The 17,465-nt window shown below is 57.2% G+C and overlaps 2 protein-coding genes across 3 annotated transcripts in view; both read left to right on the plus strand.

Moving 5' to 3' along the window:
- The window catches only part of IGSF21 (immunoglobin superfamily member 21), a 40,991-nt gene extending 35,924 nt beyond the window's left edge, over positions 1-5,067 (plus strand). Inside the window, exons 5-10 of one of the 2 annotated variants that reach the window (XM_064678873.1) lie at positions 34-149; positions 392-839; positions 3,633-3,718; positions 4,091-4,283; positions 4,374-4,412; positions 4,813-5,067. In XM_064678873.1, coding sequence (XP_064534943.1) covers positions 34-149; positions 392-839; positions 3,633-3,718; positions 4,091-4,283; positions 4,374-4,412; positions 4,813-4,886 — 956 coding nt within the window. In that variant the 3' untranslated portion in view covers positions 4,887-5,067. The remainder of the gene's footprint in view (positions 1-33; positions 150-391; positions 840-3,632; positions 3,719-4,090; positions 4,284-4,373; positions 4,413-4,812) is intronic. The other variant, XM_064678872.1, reaches the window with a different exon arrangement.
- A 4,233-nt stretch (positions 5,068-9,300) lies between these two features.
- Positions 9,301-13,193, plus strand: KLHDC7A (kelch domain containing 7A). Its single transcript, XM_064678874.1, has one exon. It carries the CDS (start codon positions 9,759-9,761, stop codon positions 12,522-12,524), a length of 2,766 nt encoding a protein of 921 aa, XP_064534944.1. The 5' UTR covers positions 9,301-9,758; the 3' UTR covers positions 12,525-13,193.
- Positions 13,194-17,465: the final 4,272 nt, after the last annotated feature.

The raw sequence follows: 17,465 nt of genomic DNA on the forward strand, positions 1-17,465 counted from the left end.
ACACCGTGCCAACACCCCGCTGTGCTCCGGCAGCCCCCCCGACGTCCATCTCGGTGCTCGCCGCCGACACGCCCGCGCCGTTCAGCCGCTACCAGGCCCAGAACTTCACCCTGGTGTGTGTGGTGTCCGGAGGGAAACCTGCCCCCCTGGTGAGCTGAGCCCCCTGGGGGGGCTAACCCTCCTGGGGATACCTGAAATCATCATAAAGCCAGGAATACCTAAAATATATCCTATATACGTGCTGCTTTTATAGGGCAAATGTAACATAAGGGCTATTTCCTAAGGCTGCTGCTCCCCAAATCTCACCCTGGGAAGGGGCTCCCTCCAAAGCCACCTGAGGGAATGCCGGCGATGTCCCCATCAGGATCACCACCCTTTTGTCCCCACACAGGTGTACTTCAAGCGGGATGGGGAGCCCATCGAGGCCACCCCTCTGCCGGAGCCGCCGGCCGGCGCCGGGAGCTGGGCCCCCCGCAACCTCCTGCACCGCGACCTGGATGACACCAAGGTGCCCAAATCGCTGGCGGCCGAGGGCGAGCCGGGAGTCGGGCGAGCCTTGGGCACGGTGGAGCCGCCGCAGGGTCTGGCGGCCGAGCGGGACGCGGTGACGGAGCCCATCCCCGAGACCGTGGTGAGCCGCGAGTTCCCGCGCTGGGTGCACGTGGCTGAGCCCATCTACTACTTCCGGCACACGCACGCGCCCGTCAGCGACGGCACCGTGGAGGCCAGAGCCACCCTCACCTGGACCCTGAACCCCCAGATCGACAACGAGGCCCTGTTCAGCTGCGAGGTGAAGCACCCGGCGCTCTCCATGCCCATGCAGTCCGAGGTGACCCTCGGTAAGTGGCCAGGCTGGGGGGGTTTCTTGGCTTTTTTACACTTTTTTTTTTTTTTCAAATTTTTCATTTTTTTGCTTTTATTCTTTTTTCTTTTTTTTTCTTTTTTCTTCTTTTTTCCTTTTTTCTTCTTTTTTTTCTTTTTTCTTATTTTTTCCCTTTTTTGTTTTGTTTATCTTGCCTTTTTTTTTCCTTTCTGTTGTATTTTTGCTCTTCTCTCGGGGGTCTTGAGGTGCCTGTGAGCCAAAGAGAGGTGCCACATAGGGTTGCAAGATGATAGGATAGGAGATGGTGATGCCAGGGCTCCACAAAACAAGGGGTGAGGGAAGGGAGTTTTGGAGGGGTCCAACAAGGGCTCCACAAAAGAAGGGATGAGGGGAGGGGGCTTTGGGGGCATCCAACAGGCAGGAGAAGGGGTTTGCTGTGTACTGAGGGCCTCCCATCCGAGGGTTTGTTGGGTTGACACAGGGTTGAGGTTGGGAGGGGACATAGGATCAGGATCGGGGGAAAAAGGGGCTGGTTTGGGGGAGTCAAGGCTGTTCTGGATGTTGGGATGAGCAGGAAGGAGGTGTTAGAGCTGGGGGGGAAGGGCTGTGTTGGGGACCTGGTGCTTGGTGGAGGGGAGTTGGTGTCACCCCTTGGTGTTACCTCTGGGATGTAACTGTGGAAGGGAAGGGATGGGATGGAGGAGCCCCTCTGGGGGCTTCACCCCAGAGTGGTGTCACCTCCATCCACCTCTACCCAGTTCCAGCAGATCCAAGGACACGCCATGGTTCTTGTTGGCCATCACCACACAACTCATCCCAGGGGGAATTTTGGGGGGGCCCAGTTGGCTCCTGCACAGAGGCATCCTGTGGGGCTGGTGAGGCCCCAGCTGTGATTGGGTGATGGGATTGAAGCCAGGGAATCCCCGCTGGCTCCCCAAATTCCCAGGGCCACAGAAGAGCAGCAGCTGCTCAGGTGATCATGGGAGCTGGTGAACAGGTCGGTGGAGCTCCCTCCCAGTCTCTCACCCCAGCTGGGGCTTCCCCAGCTCCTCCTGGCTCCCTGTCAGAAGAGTCTGAGCTCTCCACTGGGGTTTCCCAGCTTCAGGGAAGCCTTCTGGGCAGGCTGCTCCAGCCTCCCTCCCTTCGAGCCAGGTGGAGGAGCCCGGGCTTTGCTCCTGGCCAAGTGGAGCACTCACTTGGCTGCCGTGGCCTCTCCTGGAGAGCTTTGCCTCGCTGGCACCGGCTGCAGCCAGCACAGACCTCCCAGTGCTGGGGCTGCGTCTCCTCAGCTCATCAAACACCTCAATTAGCGTGAGGTTGTCGGCAGTGGGGAGGTTGGGGGAGGTTGGCGCTCCACAAGGGGGGCAGCAGCTCCCTTGCCAAGACAGGGCCCTGTGTTCCCTGTTCCTGCATCCAACCAGCCAAAAAACAACCTCCATCCTGCATTTTCACACCCTCTGCAGCTCACCAGGCTGAGGTGTCCCCTCGCTGGGGCTCCCATGAGGCCAAGGCCTCACAGTTTGCTGCTCTTCCCCAGGACTGCAATACCTGCATTGGCAAAGCTCACCCCACACTGCCCCCCCAAACCCACATCCTTCCTCAGCCCTAAGGTGCCCCCAGCCTCTGCACCTCACTGGGTGCCCAGCCAGCACCAGCCACACCCGTTTTTGGGCACCATCGTAGCACTATCCCCTGTTAACCCCGCTTATATATTCATAGTGTATATATATATGTGTGTATATATATGTATATATGTGTATATATATATACATTCTCCATAAAAGCTGCATTGAAACCAAGACAAACCACTTGCTTTGGTCCATAAAACTGCCTTCTGGTGCCAACCATGGCATGGTGTGATCACCTGCAGCCCATCACCCCTGGTCCAGCACCAGAGGGCCAGATCCTGCACAGCCAGTGCAGCCCATGGTCTGTGGTGCGTGTCCCTGCAGAGCATCCCGGGGCACGGATGCCCTGTCCAGGACCAGTGTCCACCCCCATATACTGACGTGCTTCCTGCTGGCTGTTTGTCCCTCTGTGTTGTGCCGGGTGACGTCCAGGCTCAGCCTGTCCCACCCCTGGCAGCCTGAGTGTACCAGGGGTGACACCCACACTTTGGGCAAGGCACAACCTCCCTCTTGCCCATTTTCCCCCTGGAGCCTGCCAAAGGCTCCTTCCACGCAGAGACCAGGGGCTGTCCCATCCCACCCATGGGCAGGAGGGACATCCCCACTCCCCACTGTGGTGGAGGCCGGGGGCACACCATGGTGGTGTCACGCCAGCAGGGCTGGTGGCATCGCTGCCTCTCCTCCCAATGCACCAGATGAACACCCCAAGTCTGCCATGGAAAAAGGAATTCCCTCTTTTGTACACACTGTGCCTGGAATTTTGTGCCAGCAAAGCTTTGTGACTGTCTCCTGTGTTACCACCACCTGTGTGTGACTCGCTGAAGTCACCTTGTCCTGGGGATGCTTCTCTGAGGTGCTTCAAACCAGCCTGACCCCTCTCGCCACCTGTTTCTGAGCAGAGAAGGGCTTGACTGGGAAATCCATCGTTCACCATCAGTGTATCCCATCACAGTCATCCATCAGTCTCACACTCTTCCCGTTCTTCCACCTGCGGGGTCCTTTCCTACCTGTCCATCAGTCACTCAGACATCACTCAGTCTGTTCATCACTCACGGGGCCACCAGCCCCCCGAGCTGGATCCACCCCCTCACCATGGTTATCCATCAAAGCCTCGTTAGCTCCAGCCAAGGGCCCCAGGAATGTTGTGCTCTGTTGATGTCCCTTGTCCCCTTCCCTCGCAGTTGCTCCCAAGGGCCCGAAGATCACGATGACCCCGACGAGAGCTCGCGTCGGAGACACCGTGCGGATCCTGGTGCAGGGATTCCAGGTCAGCACCCGCTGCAGAGGTGGTGCCATGCCAAGGGACAGCCTTGCATCCCCACCAGTACTTTGTGGGGTTGGCTTGGTGGCCTTGGGTTGCATCATGGTCCCTATGTTGGAACAGGTTGCTCAGGGAAGTTGTTGATGCCCCATTCCTGGAAGTGTCCAAGGCCAGGTTGGATGGGGCTCGGAGCAACCTGGGCTAGTGGAAGGTGTCCCTGCCCATGGCAGGGGGTGGGAGGAGACGGGCCTTATGGTCCTTCCCAACCCAAACCATTCCAGGACTCCAGGCTTTCAGCTGCACCCCATCCTTGCTCCAGGCACAAGACGGGGTTTGCTCGCTCTCTGTCCCGTCTCACCCCCCACCATCTCCCTGCAGAACGAAGTCTTCCCAGAGCCCCTCTTCACCTGGACACGAGTGGGGAGCCGGCTCCTCGACGGCAGCGCCGAGCATGACGGGAAGGAGCTGGTGCTGGAGCGGGTGCCGGCCGAGCTCAACGGCTCCATGTACCGCTGCACCGCCCAGAACCCGCTGGGCTCCACCGACACCCACACCCGCCTCATTGTCTTCGGTGCGCTCACCACGGGCTCACCCCCCTCCACATGCCCTCACTCGTCTCCTCCCCACTAAAACTGTCTCTCTGCTCTTTCTTTCCCCTTAGAAAATCCAAATATTCCCAGAGGACCAGAAGACTCCAACGGTGAGTGGTGGTGGCACCGGTGCTTCAACACAGACCACCCGGGGAGGGAAGGACCGTGTAGAGAGGATCTCTCCTTGCCTTGTCCCAAGCCCGTGGCCATCTCCCCTTGCCTTGTCCCAAGCCCGTGGCCATCTCTCCTCGCCTTGTCCCAAGCCCGTGGCCATCTCTCCTCGCCTTATCCCGAGCCCTCCCCCTTGGCATCAGGGATGTACCTGGACCAAAAGGGTCCCTGCAGATGCTCTCCACAACATCCTTGACCTGCTTCCCACCCCACACAACCTCCATAGCAAGTTTAGAAGGGGGAATCTCCCCCAAAAAAGCAGTGACCCCCATCCTGCTTTGAGCCCAAGCAGCGAGACGCAGCTCCATGACCTGCCCATCCTTTTCTCCTCCTCTCCAGGTTCACTTACTGGCCACTGCGGCTTCAGGTTAGTTTTGGCGCTCACCCTGACAGTGATCCTGGAGCTCACGTGAAGCTTCACCTGCCTCTTCCTCCTCTTCTTCCTCCTCCATACGGCTCCACCCGGCATCTCCACCTCCGTCCATCGGTTCTCTCGTTCTTTTTTTTTTCTAATCTATTTACAGTCTCGATCTCTTCCCGTTCTGTGTCTTGGCTTCCTCAGACAATTTAATTAAAGGGAAAAAGAAAAACCTCCCCTGGTAGAAGGTTGTAATTAATGTTTTACCTTGTGCTGGGGTTCCCAGCGCTGTCTCAGGGTACCCGCAGGCTTTGCGAGGTCTTGGAGGGGGATGGGGGATGTCTATGATTCAAGGACCAAATTTCCCCTGGAAAAATCCGGTTACACTGTTCCCACTGCACCAAGATACTCCAGATCCGCAGGGGAAGGCCCTGCACGTGTCCCCAGCGTGAGGGAGATTGGGGACAAGCCCACAAACATGTGAGTGGCAGCGCTGGGAGCCCAAAAGCTGCGGATCACTGGCCTTCTCCGAGGCTGGGCTGGGGAAGCGGCTTTGCTGGGAGCCAGGGCCGTGCACAGCACTCGTCCCGGGCTGGTGGCGAATCACAAGTGACAGGCAGCTCCCGACCCAAAATGTCAGCGCTCACACATGAGCGGGCAGCGGGTCCCATCAGGCACCAGCCTGCACCCACCCCTGCTCCGTGCCACCCTCCCCGTCCCTCCTGGCTAATCATCTCCATGGAAACGGATAACGGTCCAGCACAGACAGATCCCCAATATTCCCGTGGCCCCCAGTCCCGGCAGGGCGTTAGTCCTGCTGCAGGATGGCAAAACCCAGGTGGGTTCGTCCCAGTCCTGCCCAGCGCTGGAGGATGCCTACGGAGGATACCCAGAGTTTTCCCTCTTTTCTTGCCCCGTGGTACCCTGAGAGCATCCGGGATCCCTGGAGAGCAGATGCAGGGGGGAAAGGATCCCAAGGACGGGGTGCTCCCCTGCCTTTTCCTCTGGGAACTCCTAATCCTAGAGGATTATCCAGCAGCTGTGTGGTGCTTCATCTTCCCAAAGCCCCGGACGAGTGCTAAGCATCATTATTACTATTATGATTAATTATTATTAAGCAGATTCCATCCCTTCCCTGCTCTGTTGCCAACCTTGCTGTGAGCGATTTCCCAGCCCCAAAGGAGCCCAACAACCACTCGGCAGCTCAGGAGCTTCTTCCCGGCCACAAAAGCCCACAGTTTATAATTTGGACTGGAAGCAACACAGGGATGGATTGGGACTGGCTGGGATGTGGGAGGATCAGCAGCTCCACTTTCATCCCGAAGGAACAGCATCTGAGTATCCAGATCCCTACAGACCTGCTTCTTCTCCAGCTGCTTCCACTGTTTCTCCCTGGATGAGAGGAAAATCTTCATTTTTTTAGAGGAACCTTCATTTTTTGGGGAACTCTCCGTGACTCAACTTACACCCCTGGGACGGAGCGGGCAGGAGGGCCCCCCCACCACACCGTGGATGCTTCTCGCCCTGCTCGCTGGATTGGAGATGCTCCAGGGGCCTCATCCTGACGTGATTAAACAACCATTAGGCCTCCTCGCTCCAAACAATGAGGATTTACAGGCGCCCAAACCTCCATTTAAATGCAAATGCGGCGGGTTTAGCCCGGCACCGTGGAAATGAGGAGCTTTGCAGCGGCGGTGCCACCACGGCCAGCTCTGCTAAGCTCCTCATTTCCACGGTGCCGGGCTAAACCCGCCGCATTTGCATTTAAATGGAGGTCTTGGGCGCCTGTCAATCCCTCCATTGTTCTGGAGCGAGGAGCTCAGCTCCTTCCCCGGGGATGGGCCCATCTATGGGTTGGGATCTCCTCCCCATCAGCACAGGGGACTTGGGAGCCCCTCCTCATCCCGGGGAGACGTCCCGCCTGCTTTCCCAAATCCCCCCCAAGGCAAGGGGCCCAAAGAGATGCCAGCCCACCGAAGGAACCCATCCACGCCCTGCTGGACCCTGCCTTCACCTCCTTCCCACCCCTTCTCATCCTCCACCCACCACCCGCCAGCCCTGCCTCCCCCACCCCCAGCCACCTTCCTCCAGGTAATTACAAAGGACAACAATTAAATCCCCGGTTCCCCCTACCCACATCCCGTTGTCTGAGGCCCTGGCAGTGAATAATGCAGGAGGCTGGAGGGGAAAAGAGCTGCTCAGGTTGTTTCATTATTGATGAGAGATGACAGATCTGCGGCTGACAACCTACCGAAGAGATATGATTAGCTTGTAAAAAATTAAGCGCCTTTCTGAGGGCTGACGAGAGCTGAAAACCCCAAGGAGCGGCGTTATCGATGTTCCCTCATTTCAGGGGACTTTGAAAAGGTTTTAGCAAAATTTGGAAGAGGTAATTACATTCAATTAGAGTCACAAGTGCCGAGACGTCACCGCTGCTTCTCCTGCTCCCCGACACCACCGATCATCCTTCCCACAGGCAGAGATAAATAGGGGTTTATGTGTTGGACCTGAATTTCTGCCATGAGTTCTTTGGGATACGAGGGTGTGGGACACAAAACCAGGGATTCTCTGGCTTAGTAGGGTTGGGAAAGGCAGTGGGAGCTTTGCTTGGTGCTTCCCCTGCCTCCCCCACCTCATTACCTGGCCGGGGTTCACGGGGCTGCCAAGCACATGCATAATTCATACTTCCCAACTCTCAAATGCCAGGATCTTTGTAGATCTTCCTGCAGAATAAAAACCACGGCAGGAGAGACAAAGAAACCGGGGGTCAGGGGGGTGGCCAGACCCTTTGCCAATTAGCCAAGCCCTGAAACACGTGCCCAGACTCAATACATGTCCCCATTATCCTCAGCTTCGGGACCTTCTGGGTTTACAGGTAGGAGGGACACCCCTTTTTCCAAGGTTTTGGCCAGACCAAGCCCCCAGTAATAGATTTTTGGGCCCTGTGCCAAATAGGATGGAGGAGAGTGGCTGGGTGGGTTTGGCTGGTGCTGGTTTGGCCTCTGGTGCGAGCTCCAGATGCATCCAAGGGATACATCACACCATCCCTGCTCCAAAGACCAACTTTTAGTCTAAATATCCTCCTACCCTCAATCTCTTCATTGCTGCATTTCCCCACACGAGGTGACAACATCCCAAACATTCCCCCAGAAGCCGCTGGTGGGCTCTCCCTGCTGCCAGCAGGGATGTGCACAGGGGTCCCCGAGTGCCAATCCAGCACTGGGAGGTTACACCAAGGCTTCTTTTCCATCCTCTTTATATAGATCTATAAATATTTTGCTATTTAGAACACGATCCCCACCCAAGGAGCATCCCTGGCAGGTTTGGAGTCAGATACACATCCAGCCCCTCTGGCAGCACCATGGGCCTTGTCCAAACCCATCCCGGGAAGTTCAGCCCCTCAGCAGGGGCAGGGGACCCTCCCAACCCTTGCAGGTGCTGGGGGGGGACATGTGCCCCGGGGGGGTTCAGCTGCTCCTCCCCACCCCAAAGGGCAGTGCCCGGGCTCTGAGGGGCTGCTGGGGATCAGCTGCTCCGGGGCGGGGGGAGGGCACTGCCAGTGAGCTCCTGAGCACCCACCACCCATGGAAGACCCGTGGCAAGACCTCCTCCCACCACACCTACCCACGACCTGTGCAGCTGGGACACATCACACCCGGCCTGTCATAACGTCACCTGGGTTCATTTTGCAGGAAAATCCCACCGGATCGGGACCGAGCGAGCAGGGAGTGAGTCCCTGCATAGAAACAGGAGCTTCCACCCACCCCCACCCACATTTTGGCTGTTTCTTTGCTCCCTCGTTTCTTTCTGGATCTCTCAGCATGTGAGATGTTCCCCTCAGGGAAAGGAAATTCAGTTTATCCCTTTGAATTCCGCTCACTAAGGGATCTCCTCGGCAGCAGCACAGCACATGTGGTGGGGAGCAAAGCCATTCCCCAAGTTCCCTCCTTTTCTCCCCTGCCACAGTCCAAGCACTGGGTCCCGGTTGCCCTGGGGACAATTCCCTAAATCTTTGGAATTCAGACCATGCTCATTGTCAACATCTTCCCAGGGGGAGGAGGAAGCAAGTGTGGCACAGCCTGGCATCCTCCTGCCTCAGTTTCCCCACAGTGACTCCAGTCCCCATGGATACCCTACACACACCTCTCCCATCCCTTCCCATCCCTTATCTCTTCCTGATCCTAATGCTTGCGTTTCCTTTCCTTGGTCCATCCCCCTCCTCCTGCCCACGGATGCAGGTCGCTGATCTCGGCAGCCACCAGCAGTTTAACTCCTGCCTTTATTTTCTCCTCAGTGCCAGGCTTTTATCCCTCTCAAAGCCCCCAGATCCTTTTCCACCAGCTCTTAATTCCCCTGCCACTTCCAAGCTGGCCTCCAAGAGACCCCGGGAGCTTCCGGGCTATTTCCCGTCACCCTTCGTTAACTTCGTGCCGCGAACGGAGGCCCCGGATCCGCCACCCGGCCCCCGCGGAGCAGCCGCTCAGACCAAAGGTCTCCCGGCTCCAGCCGCTCTCCCTCCCTTCCCTGTGTCTGCACTGAGGGATGAGAAGCATTTTCAACAAAACAACTTTTCTCCGCAGCAACAGTTTCCCCCTCCCGTTACGTGATCCTTTTCAAACAGCGGCAGAAATGAGGAGGCGGCACCTCGGGCTGCTCCGAGGAGATACTTTTCCTCCCTTTGTGCTTCCTGTTGCTTTTCCCTGAGCCTCTCTGTTTCCCAGGCTCATAAAGCCGGCTCTGTGCCACCTGCTCTGGGCTGCACCTTTCCCTGGAGCCCAGCCCAGCCCAGCCCAGACACGCAAAGCTGGTCCAGAAACCTCCTCCGGCTTTGCCCACTCAAAGTCACCTTGTCCCAAACCTTCGGCTCCACACTTCGGCCTCGCCCGGCAATCATTAATCGGCCGCTCCGCATTCCTGGGACGGAAAAATGCCCCAGCGGGCAGCCGTGCCCTGGCAGTCCGACATGCCGCTGGCCGGGAAGCTGCTCCTGTCCGCTGCCGCGCTGCTCCTCCTCACCCTGGCCTTCAGGTTCTACAGGAGCCGCTCGCTCGCCGGGGGCAAAACCCCGCTGGCTGACGAGGGACAGCCCGGGGAAAACCTTCCCCGGGCCGGGGATGGGGATGGGGATAGGGATGGGGATAAGGATGGGGATGGGGATAAGGATGGGGATGGGGCAGTGGGTCCGCGGCGGAGGAGGGTGTGGGGTGAGGAGGTGAGGAGGGGTGGTGGGGACGCCCCAGGGAGCATCCCTAGGACGCGGCTCCCGCCCCTCCGGGGGGATCCAAGGGCACCGAGCGGGGAGGAGGAGGGAGAGGAGATGGTTCCTGAACAGGGACTGACCCGCGGGACAGCCCGGCTCGGTCCCGCCGGGAGGGAAAGGGAGCTGGGGAGGGAGCTGGGAAGCAGGCTGGGATGTGAGCTGGGAAGTAAGTCAGAAGGCAAGCCAGGAATTGAGCAGGGAAGTTATCCAAGTATTGAGCCAGGAAGCAAGTTGGGAAATGAGTTGCAAAATGAGTTGGGAAGTGAGTTGGGAAGTGAGTCGGGAATCAAGCTGGGAAATAATCCAGGAAGCATGTTGGTATACAAGCTAGGAAATGAGTCAGGAAATGAGCTGGGAATCGAGCTGGGAAGTAAGTCAGGAACTAAGTCAGGAAGCAAACTAGGAAATGAGGCAGGAAATAAGCTGGCAAGCAAGCCAGGAAGCAAGGTGGGAAGTAAGTCGGGAACTAAGCCAGGAATTGAGCAGGGAAGTGATCTGGAAAGCAAGTTGGGAAGCAAGCTAGGAAATGAGGCAGGAAGTGAGTGGGCAAGTGAGCCGGGAAGCAAGCTGGGAAATGATCTGGGAATGGAGCTGGGAACTGAGCCGAGCTCTCACGACCCTGGGAACGTGGCTGAAACACTGAGCAGCCATTCCGAGAAGGAAACACTTGCCCCAAGCACTGAGGTCTCCCCAGGGATTTCCAATGCCCAGATGGCAGATGATGGATGTTCCCAGAGCACGGAGAAGGATTTGGCTGGTGGAAGCATGAGCAGGGAGACCAAGGGGAACAGGGAATCCATCCGGACCCTCAGTGTCACCTCGAACCTGGGGCTGCTGATGACAGCAAGTGATGCAGAGTCCGACACCTCCTACTCCTTCTCCTCGGTCGCAAAGATCCAGGTGGAGGAGAACTACATCCTCGAGAGGCAGGGGAAGGACAGGGACAACCGGATGGTCCCTGGGCTCAGAGGCAAAGTCTACGACTACTACGTGCAGTCCATCTCCGAGTCGGTGCTGAAGAAGAAGTGTCTCCCCTACATCCCTCCGGGAATGTCCCAGTGTCGCAGCTCTGAGCGGGTCAATGAAGAGCTGCAGAGCTTTGCAACCCAGAAGCAGGACCCAGCTTTGGCAGCACGTGATCCCACCACCTCCTCCACAGTCCCACCACCCACGAGGAGCTCAGAGGCCTCTCCTGAGCCACTGTCTCCCGGCCGTAGGAAGAGCATCCTCCAGATTGCCGACAGCCCCCACCTCCAGCTGCCCATGGAGGGGTTTGGAGTCACAGCTCCAGCTGGAACACCACCACCTGGAAGCCCCCAGCCAGGACTGGTGGCGAGTCCTGACCCCACCCAGCTGCCACCAGACACCCCCCTGGACCTGGGGAACTGCTACGAGGTGCTCAGCACAGCCAAGGCGCAGGGGCTCAGAGCCCTCCAGGAGGCTGCCTACAGGGTGATGAGTAACAACTACCTGCAGGTGCTGAGGACACCCTCCATCTACGGCCGCCTCAATGCCAGCGAGCGGGAGCTGATCCTGCGGCGGAGGATGGAGGGGAAGATGTTCGTGGTGGTGGCAGATGTCAGCGGGCAGGAGCCCGACCTCCGCCCCGGCCGCCTCTGCTACTACGACGAGGGAGGGGACTGCTGGCACCACCTCTGCCACGTGCCACCCGAGGTGCTGTCCCGGGGCTGCGCCATGTGCAGCATGTTCAACTACCTCTTCGTGGTGTCCGGCTGCGAGGGCGTGGGCCGGGCACAGAGACCCTCCAACCGCGTCTTCTGCTACGACCCCCTGACCGACATCTGGAGGGAGATCTGCCCCCTGAACCAGGCGCGGCCCCGCTGCAAACTCGTCGCCCTGGACGGGCACCTGTATGCCATCGGCGGCGAGTGCCTGTGCACGGTGGAGTGCTACGACCCCCGGCGCGACCGCTGGGCCTTCGCGGCGCCGCTGCCCCACGACACGTTTGCGGTGGCCCACACGGCCGTGGCGTGCCACGGGGAGATCTACGTCACCGGGGGCACCCTGCGCTACGTCCTGCTGCGCTACGACCCCCGCCGGGACAGCTGGAGGGCCGGCCCGGCCGTGGGCGGCAGGGACGGGACGGCCGAGATGGTGAGCGCCGACGGCTTCATCTACCGCTTCGAGCGGCAGCGCGGCAGCGGCGTCAGCGTCCACCGCTGCGGCGCCGGGGCCAGGCTGTGGTACCGGTGTGCCAACTACGCCCTGCCCGACCCGCCCGGCTTCCAGTGCACCACTCTGGGCAGCCTGGTCCACTGCCTCGGCCCCCGCCTCCACCTCCGCTTCCTGGCCGACCACGTCTCACCGCGCTTCGGGGCCAAGGAGCTGCGGCCCTTCCCCGCGCCCCACGGCAGCCTCCTCCCGGCCGTGCTGGTGCTGCCGCGGGGAGGGACGGCACAGACTCGGGTCTGAGCGGCCGTGGTTTGGTCCCGTGAGATGACCAGTGGTGGCTCAGGTGTGACATGATGGTCAGAGCCGGGAGGAGAAGCCACCGGCCCACTTTGCACCGTGTCACCCCCACCCTCCATCAAACAGGGACTGAGCAGGGAAATGAACTGCCCTTGGTCACTGCCAGGAATCCCAGCCTTGAGGACACAAGGAAGAGCAAAGCAGGAGCTGGGCGGGCTCATTGGTGAGAGGTGTTTAAACACAGGTGTGTTTGCTTGGATGCAAATAAACGCGGATCCCTGCAGGCTCCCAGCTGCTCACTGCCCCCGGAGTGGCTGCTCAGGCACCAGGTGTTCAATATTGACATGGACACGCAGCACATGGTGGATTTTAGGGTGGAGGAACATGGCAGGGAGGTTGGATCTCAAGGGAGGTACCACCCAAAGGTCAGCCCTGTCAGCACTGAGTCTTCAGGTTTGATCTCCCACATCCCCTGGGGTTGGAGCTTGGGAGCTGGGGGTGCCCTGCTCCTACCAGTGCCTTGTTATCCCTTACCTTCTCCTCAGAATGGAACTATATATATATATATTTATATCTGTCTATGTATTTATACGCACGTGATGTAAATAGGCACTATGGATTTCTAGACAGCTGGTTTTAAATGAAATTAAAGAGAACATTTGGTAAAATTAACCACGGGCTACTGCTGCGCCTCATTTCCAACCGTAGCCAAGTCTAATGGGAACAAAGCGCCCGATGCATGTTTTACATCACTAATTACTGCATGAACAGCAGCTCTGTGGAGGCAACCAAAAGCAAACAAGGGCCCTGGATGTGAGCAGACGGTCCTTCATCACCTTTTTCCCAGGTCTCCTCGACTTCACTCCATCGTCTCCACGTCCTGCCAAAAGCCTACTTCGGGTAATTGCATTTTCTTCCCCTCAAACAGCTCGTCATCAGTCATCTGTCAGCCCCACACGGACCAAAGCAGCTCCAGACAGACAAGCCCCTCCCATACCTGCCTCCTCAGTGGCTGCAGGCCACGAGCATGAGCATGAAGTCATGGACGTGTGTAAAGTGCTTGTACATAAAGAGACGGTGCTGGAGCAGCCCCTGGTATCACCATTTATCAGAGAATCCCAGGGTGCTTCGGGTTGGAAGGGACCTTAAAGCTCATCCCATTCCACCCCCTGCCATGGGCAGGGACACCTTCCACTAGCCCAGGTTGCTCCAAGCCCCATCCAACCTGGCCATGGACACTTCCAGGGATGGGGCAGCCACAGCTCCCCTGGATAATTTGTGCCCCAGCTCCCCTGGGTGATTTCTGCCCCAGCTCCCCTGGGTAATTCCCTCCCTGCTGCTCGGGTGCTTTAGGAAAGCTCGGGTTAATGTTCTCTTAAAGGGCTCCCAAAGGATTTATTACTTCATTTGGTCACTGCCTGGAGACCTCGTGTTCCCGCCTTCAAGGGCTTTGTGTGAAGGTCAGTGGTACCCACCCAGCGTTAGGAAACCTTGTGTTAATTAACCCTGCCTGAGCTTTGCTCCTCAGCTGGAGCTGCTGCTGCTGGAGGGTGGGTGATGCTCCCTCTCCCTGGGCTAAAAGATTCCTCAGTCCAGCTTCTTCCTCCCACCCTGGAGCCACCTCTTCCAACCCCAGGAGGACCATCCCAGCACTGCTGTGCCAGGACTGCAGCCTCCTGCATCCCAGGGTGGCTCTGTTTTACCAGCTTGGGCTGATAAACGAGTCAAAAAAACCTCCTTATTTTTATTGTTATTATGTAACTCCTTGTTCTTCAGTTCCCTCTCAAGCAGTCCTACTTCTCCCATGGCAAAATCCAGATGCCAGCTGCTGCCCTGGCACAGCCCAGCCCTTTGCAATCTGCAGAACTCTCCTGTCCCCATCGGCACCCCAGATTTTGGCATCCCCGTCCCCGTCGGTTGGGTGCAGGGGAGCAGAGAATTCCCGGGCTGGGTGGGAGCTGGAGCCCTTCCAGGTGACAGCTTATTTTTTTCATCCCCACAAAAGCTTTCCCAGGATCCTGCCTTTCTCACGGGGCCTCTGTTTAATGTTTCACCTTCCCTTTAACTCCTTTGCTGCCAGGCTGAAAGCTCAGATCCAGCAGCTTTTCCTCGTTCCCATTCCGATGGTAAGTGATGAACACCAAGGACGGAGGGGGGCAGCTCTCCCCCCGCTCCTGCACTCTCCAATATTAACAGGATTCGCCTGGGGAGGCATTTTGGAGATTAAAGATGCCTGGGGACATCCCGTGCTTGTTCTGCAGGGAAGGACAAGTGGGTTTGGAGCAAGAACACCTGCGGGAATGCTGTGGCTGAGGGGGACAGGACTCGTGGCTGACAGGGAAATGACTTCTGGCTGAGGCTGAGGGAAAGCAGAGGGGAAGGACAAATGCAAACCAATACTCAGGCCTGGGTGGTTTGTTTTCTGCTCCCAAATACCAGCGCAGGGGAGGAGTCTTGGGAGGGCTGGCAGGTGTGGTGGCATCACCAGGCAACTCCTGTCACCACCACCGGGTGCCAGATGTTGATTCCCAGCTGTGCTGACATACAGCTCCGTGTTTCTGCTGGAACAGCTTCCAACCATGGACTTCCCACAGTTCCATGGAGCAGTTTCAGTGCACCTTAGACATCAGATATTCTTTATTTTCATTGATCGGGCAAAGCTGCCACAATTTACAGGGAAAAGGGGTGGGAGGCACATGGTGCATCCTGATGAACTCCACAGCCCCCCATGGAGATACAAACCACCCCGAGTGAGTCCAGGCAAGGATAAATACTTAGAGGTCACAATAGATCCAGCTGGGGTGGGGCTTTACCTGGGAGATCCTGCTCTTGGGAGCCTCTTCCCTTGCTGCAAGAGCAGCCTCTGCAAGCCAGGCCCCCACTGCATCCAGGACCACCAGGAAGAGCCAACACTCCCAGGCCTGGGCTCGTGAGAGCTGGGAAAACCGAATTCCACCATCCACTAACAACCTTGGATCCTTGTAATTCCCTTAAGACAGTCCCAAGAATGCTTTGCAGCAAAGAGCTCCTTCATCACCAGAGCCTGGACCCATCACTGCCCTCCAGCCCTCTCTGCTTGGTTCATCTCCCCCCGAAAAATGATGCAACCACCAAACTGTGCTGCTCTGCAACCAAATATAACCTCGGCATGAAATTCAGTATTTTTCTTCTAATCAGGAAGGCCCATTATCTGCCCCCACCATGTTTATTTAGCCAATTACACGGTTTCATGTACATTGATTCAAATTCTCAATTTTTACATTTTTGATTATGATAAAAACCCGGCGAGTGACACGTTCCTTGTTTGCTCGTCGCTCTCTCTGCCTTCACCCCGTGAATGGCAATTGGGAGGCAATTAAAGAAGTGCAAACCCAGCATTTTAAAATCTTTTTCTTTTTATTAGTTAAACACAACTACCTTCAATGCTTTGGCTACAGCAGGGTGAGAAAAAAAAAGACCCAAAAAGCGAAAAACGAGCTTATCCAGACACGTTCTGCATTGAAAATCGACACCACACATGAAAGAAATATTAAGCGTAGCCAACTGACAAATTAAGTGTCTCGTTTCTGACAAGCAGGAGCAAAGCTGTGTCAGTGCTTGAGGAGCCGGGTGGGAATTTAAAGCCAGGGGAAGGGAAAGAAAGTCCCGTGGCAGCGGCTTTGGGTGCTGGAAGGGAGGTGACACCTCCCAGCCCCTGGTCCTTGTTTCTCCCAGACCCTCTGGAGAGTTGTCTACAAACATATCTACACTGCCAGGGATTGTGCTGCCATCAGAAAGGTTCCATGAGATGTTTAAAGTCAAGGAATCAGAGAGTCATTGAGGCTGGAAAAGATCTCCAAGGTCATCAACCTTTGAGCGAACACCCCGTGCCCACCAAACCAGGTCACCCAGTGCAACATCCACGTGTTTTCTGAGTGCTGCCAGGGATGGTGACTCCACCACTTCCCTGGGAAGGCTATTCCAGCGCTTCACCACTCTTTCAGTGAAGAAATCTTTCCTAATATCCAACCTGAACCTTCCCTGGTACAGCCTGAGGCCGTTTCCCCATGTCCTGTCGTGTGAGAGAGGCCGACTCCCACCCAGCCACGAGGAGGACAGATTTCCCGTCCTCTCCCACTCCTTTCTTCACTCTCCTGCACCTAATCCAGTGACCCCTGGAGGCACCAACCTCAGCCCTTCTCCAGAGTTCACACCAGGAGCAGCCCCGCTGTGCAGACAGAGCCGCTCCCTCCTTCCCAAGCCGACCCTGACAAACCAGGGCTCAGCACAAGGCCCGGACCTGCTGCCCGGTGCCAGGGGGCCGCTTCCTGGCAGCAGGCAGAGGGAAGCGCTCCGGGAAGGGCAGCCAGCTCCTCGGAGCGCGGGGAGGTCAGCGCTAATGAAAGATGCTATCGCAGCGCCGGCGTCCCGCCAGCCCCGAATTAGCGGCGTTTGCAAAGACAAACTTTGCCGAGGACGGGGGGAGGGGAGCACATCCCCCTGCGATCGTTTTGGGGAAAAAACACGGCCGTTTGGAGGCTTTCCAAGCTGGAATAACAGCCTGGCCAATGAGTGTTTAATTAAAACCCCGCCGGCGTTCGGAGGGAGAAGGGCTGCGAGTGAATAAGCACCGTGATAAAATAAGCACCGACTCCGGCGTTAAGTTCTCCCTCCCTGGCACAAGGCTCGGCTTAAACCCTTGATGGTTTTTGATTCACAAGCTCCAGCGAGAAGGGAACATTTGCCAGGCACTATTTCAATCCCGGTGGGAGTTTTTTCCGGGGGTTATGGCCACGCTGTAGTTTAGGATGTGTCAGCACTGGCATCATAAACACACATCAGAAGCACTATAAAAGGAGGAAAAAAGACCCAGAAACACACTCCTGGCTGGGGTTTTGCATCCTGAGAGCTCAGGCCAAAGGCAAATTATTTCTCTGTTACTGAAATAAAATCAATAAAGCTCAT

The sequence above is a fragment of the Pseudopipra pipra genome, chromosome 22 (genome assembly GCF_036250125.1).
Source record: "Pseudopipra pipra isolate bDixPip1 chromosome 22, bDixPip1.hap1, whole genome shotgun sequence".
Classification (NCBI taxonomy): domain Eukaryota; kingdom Metazoa; phylum Chordata; class Aves; order Passeriformes; family Pipridae; genus Pseudopipra; species Pseudopipra pipra.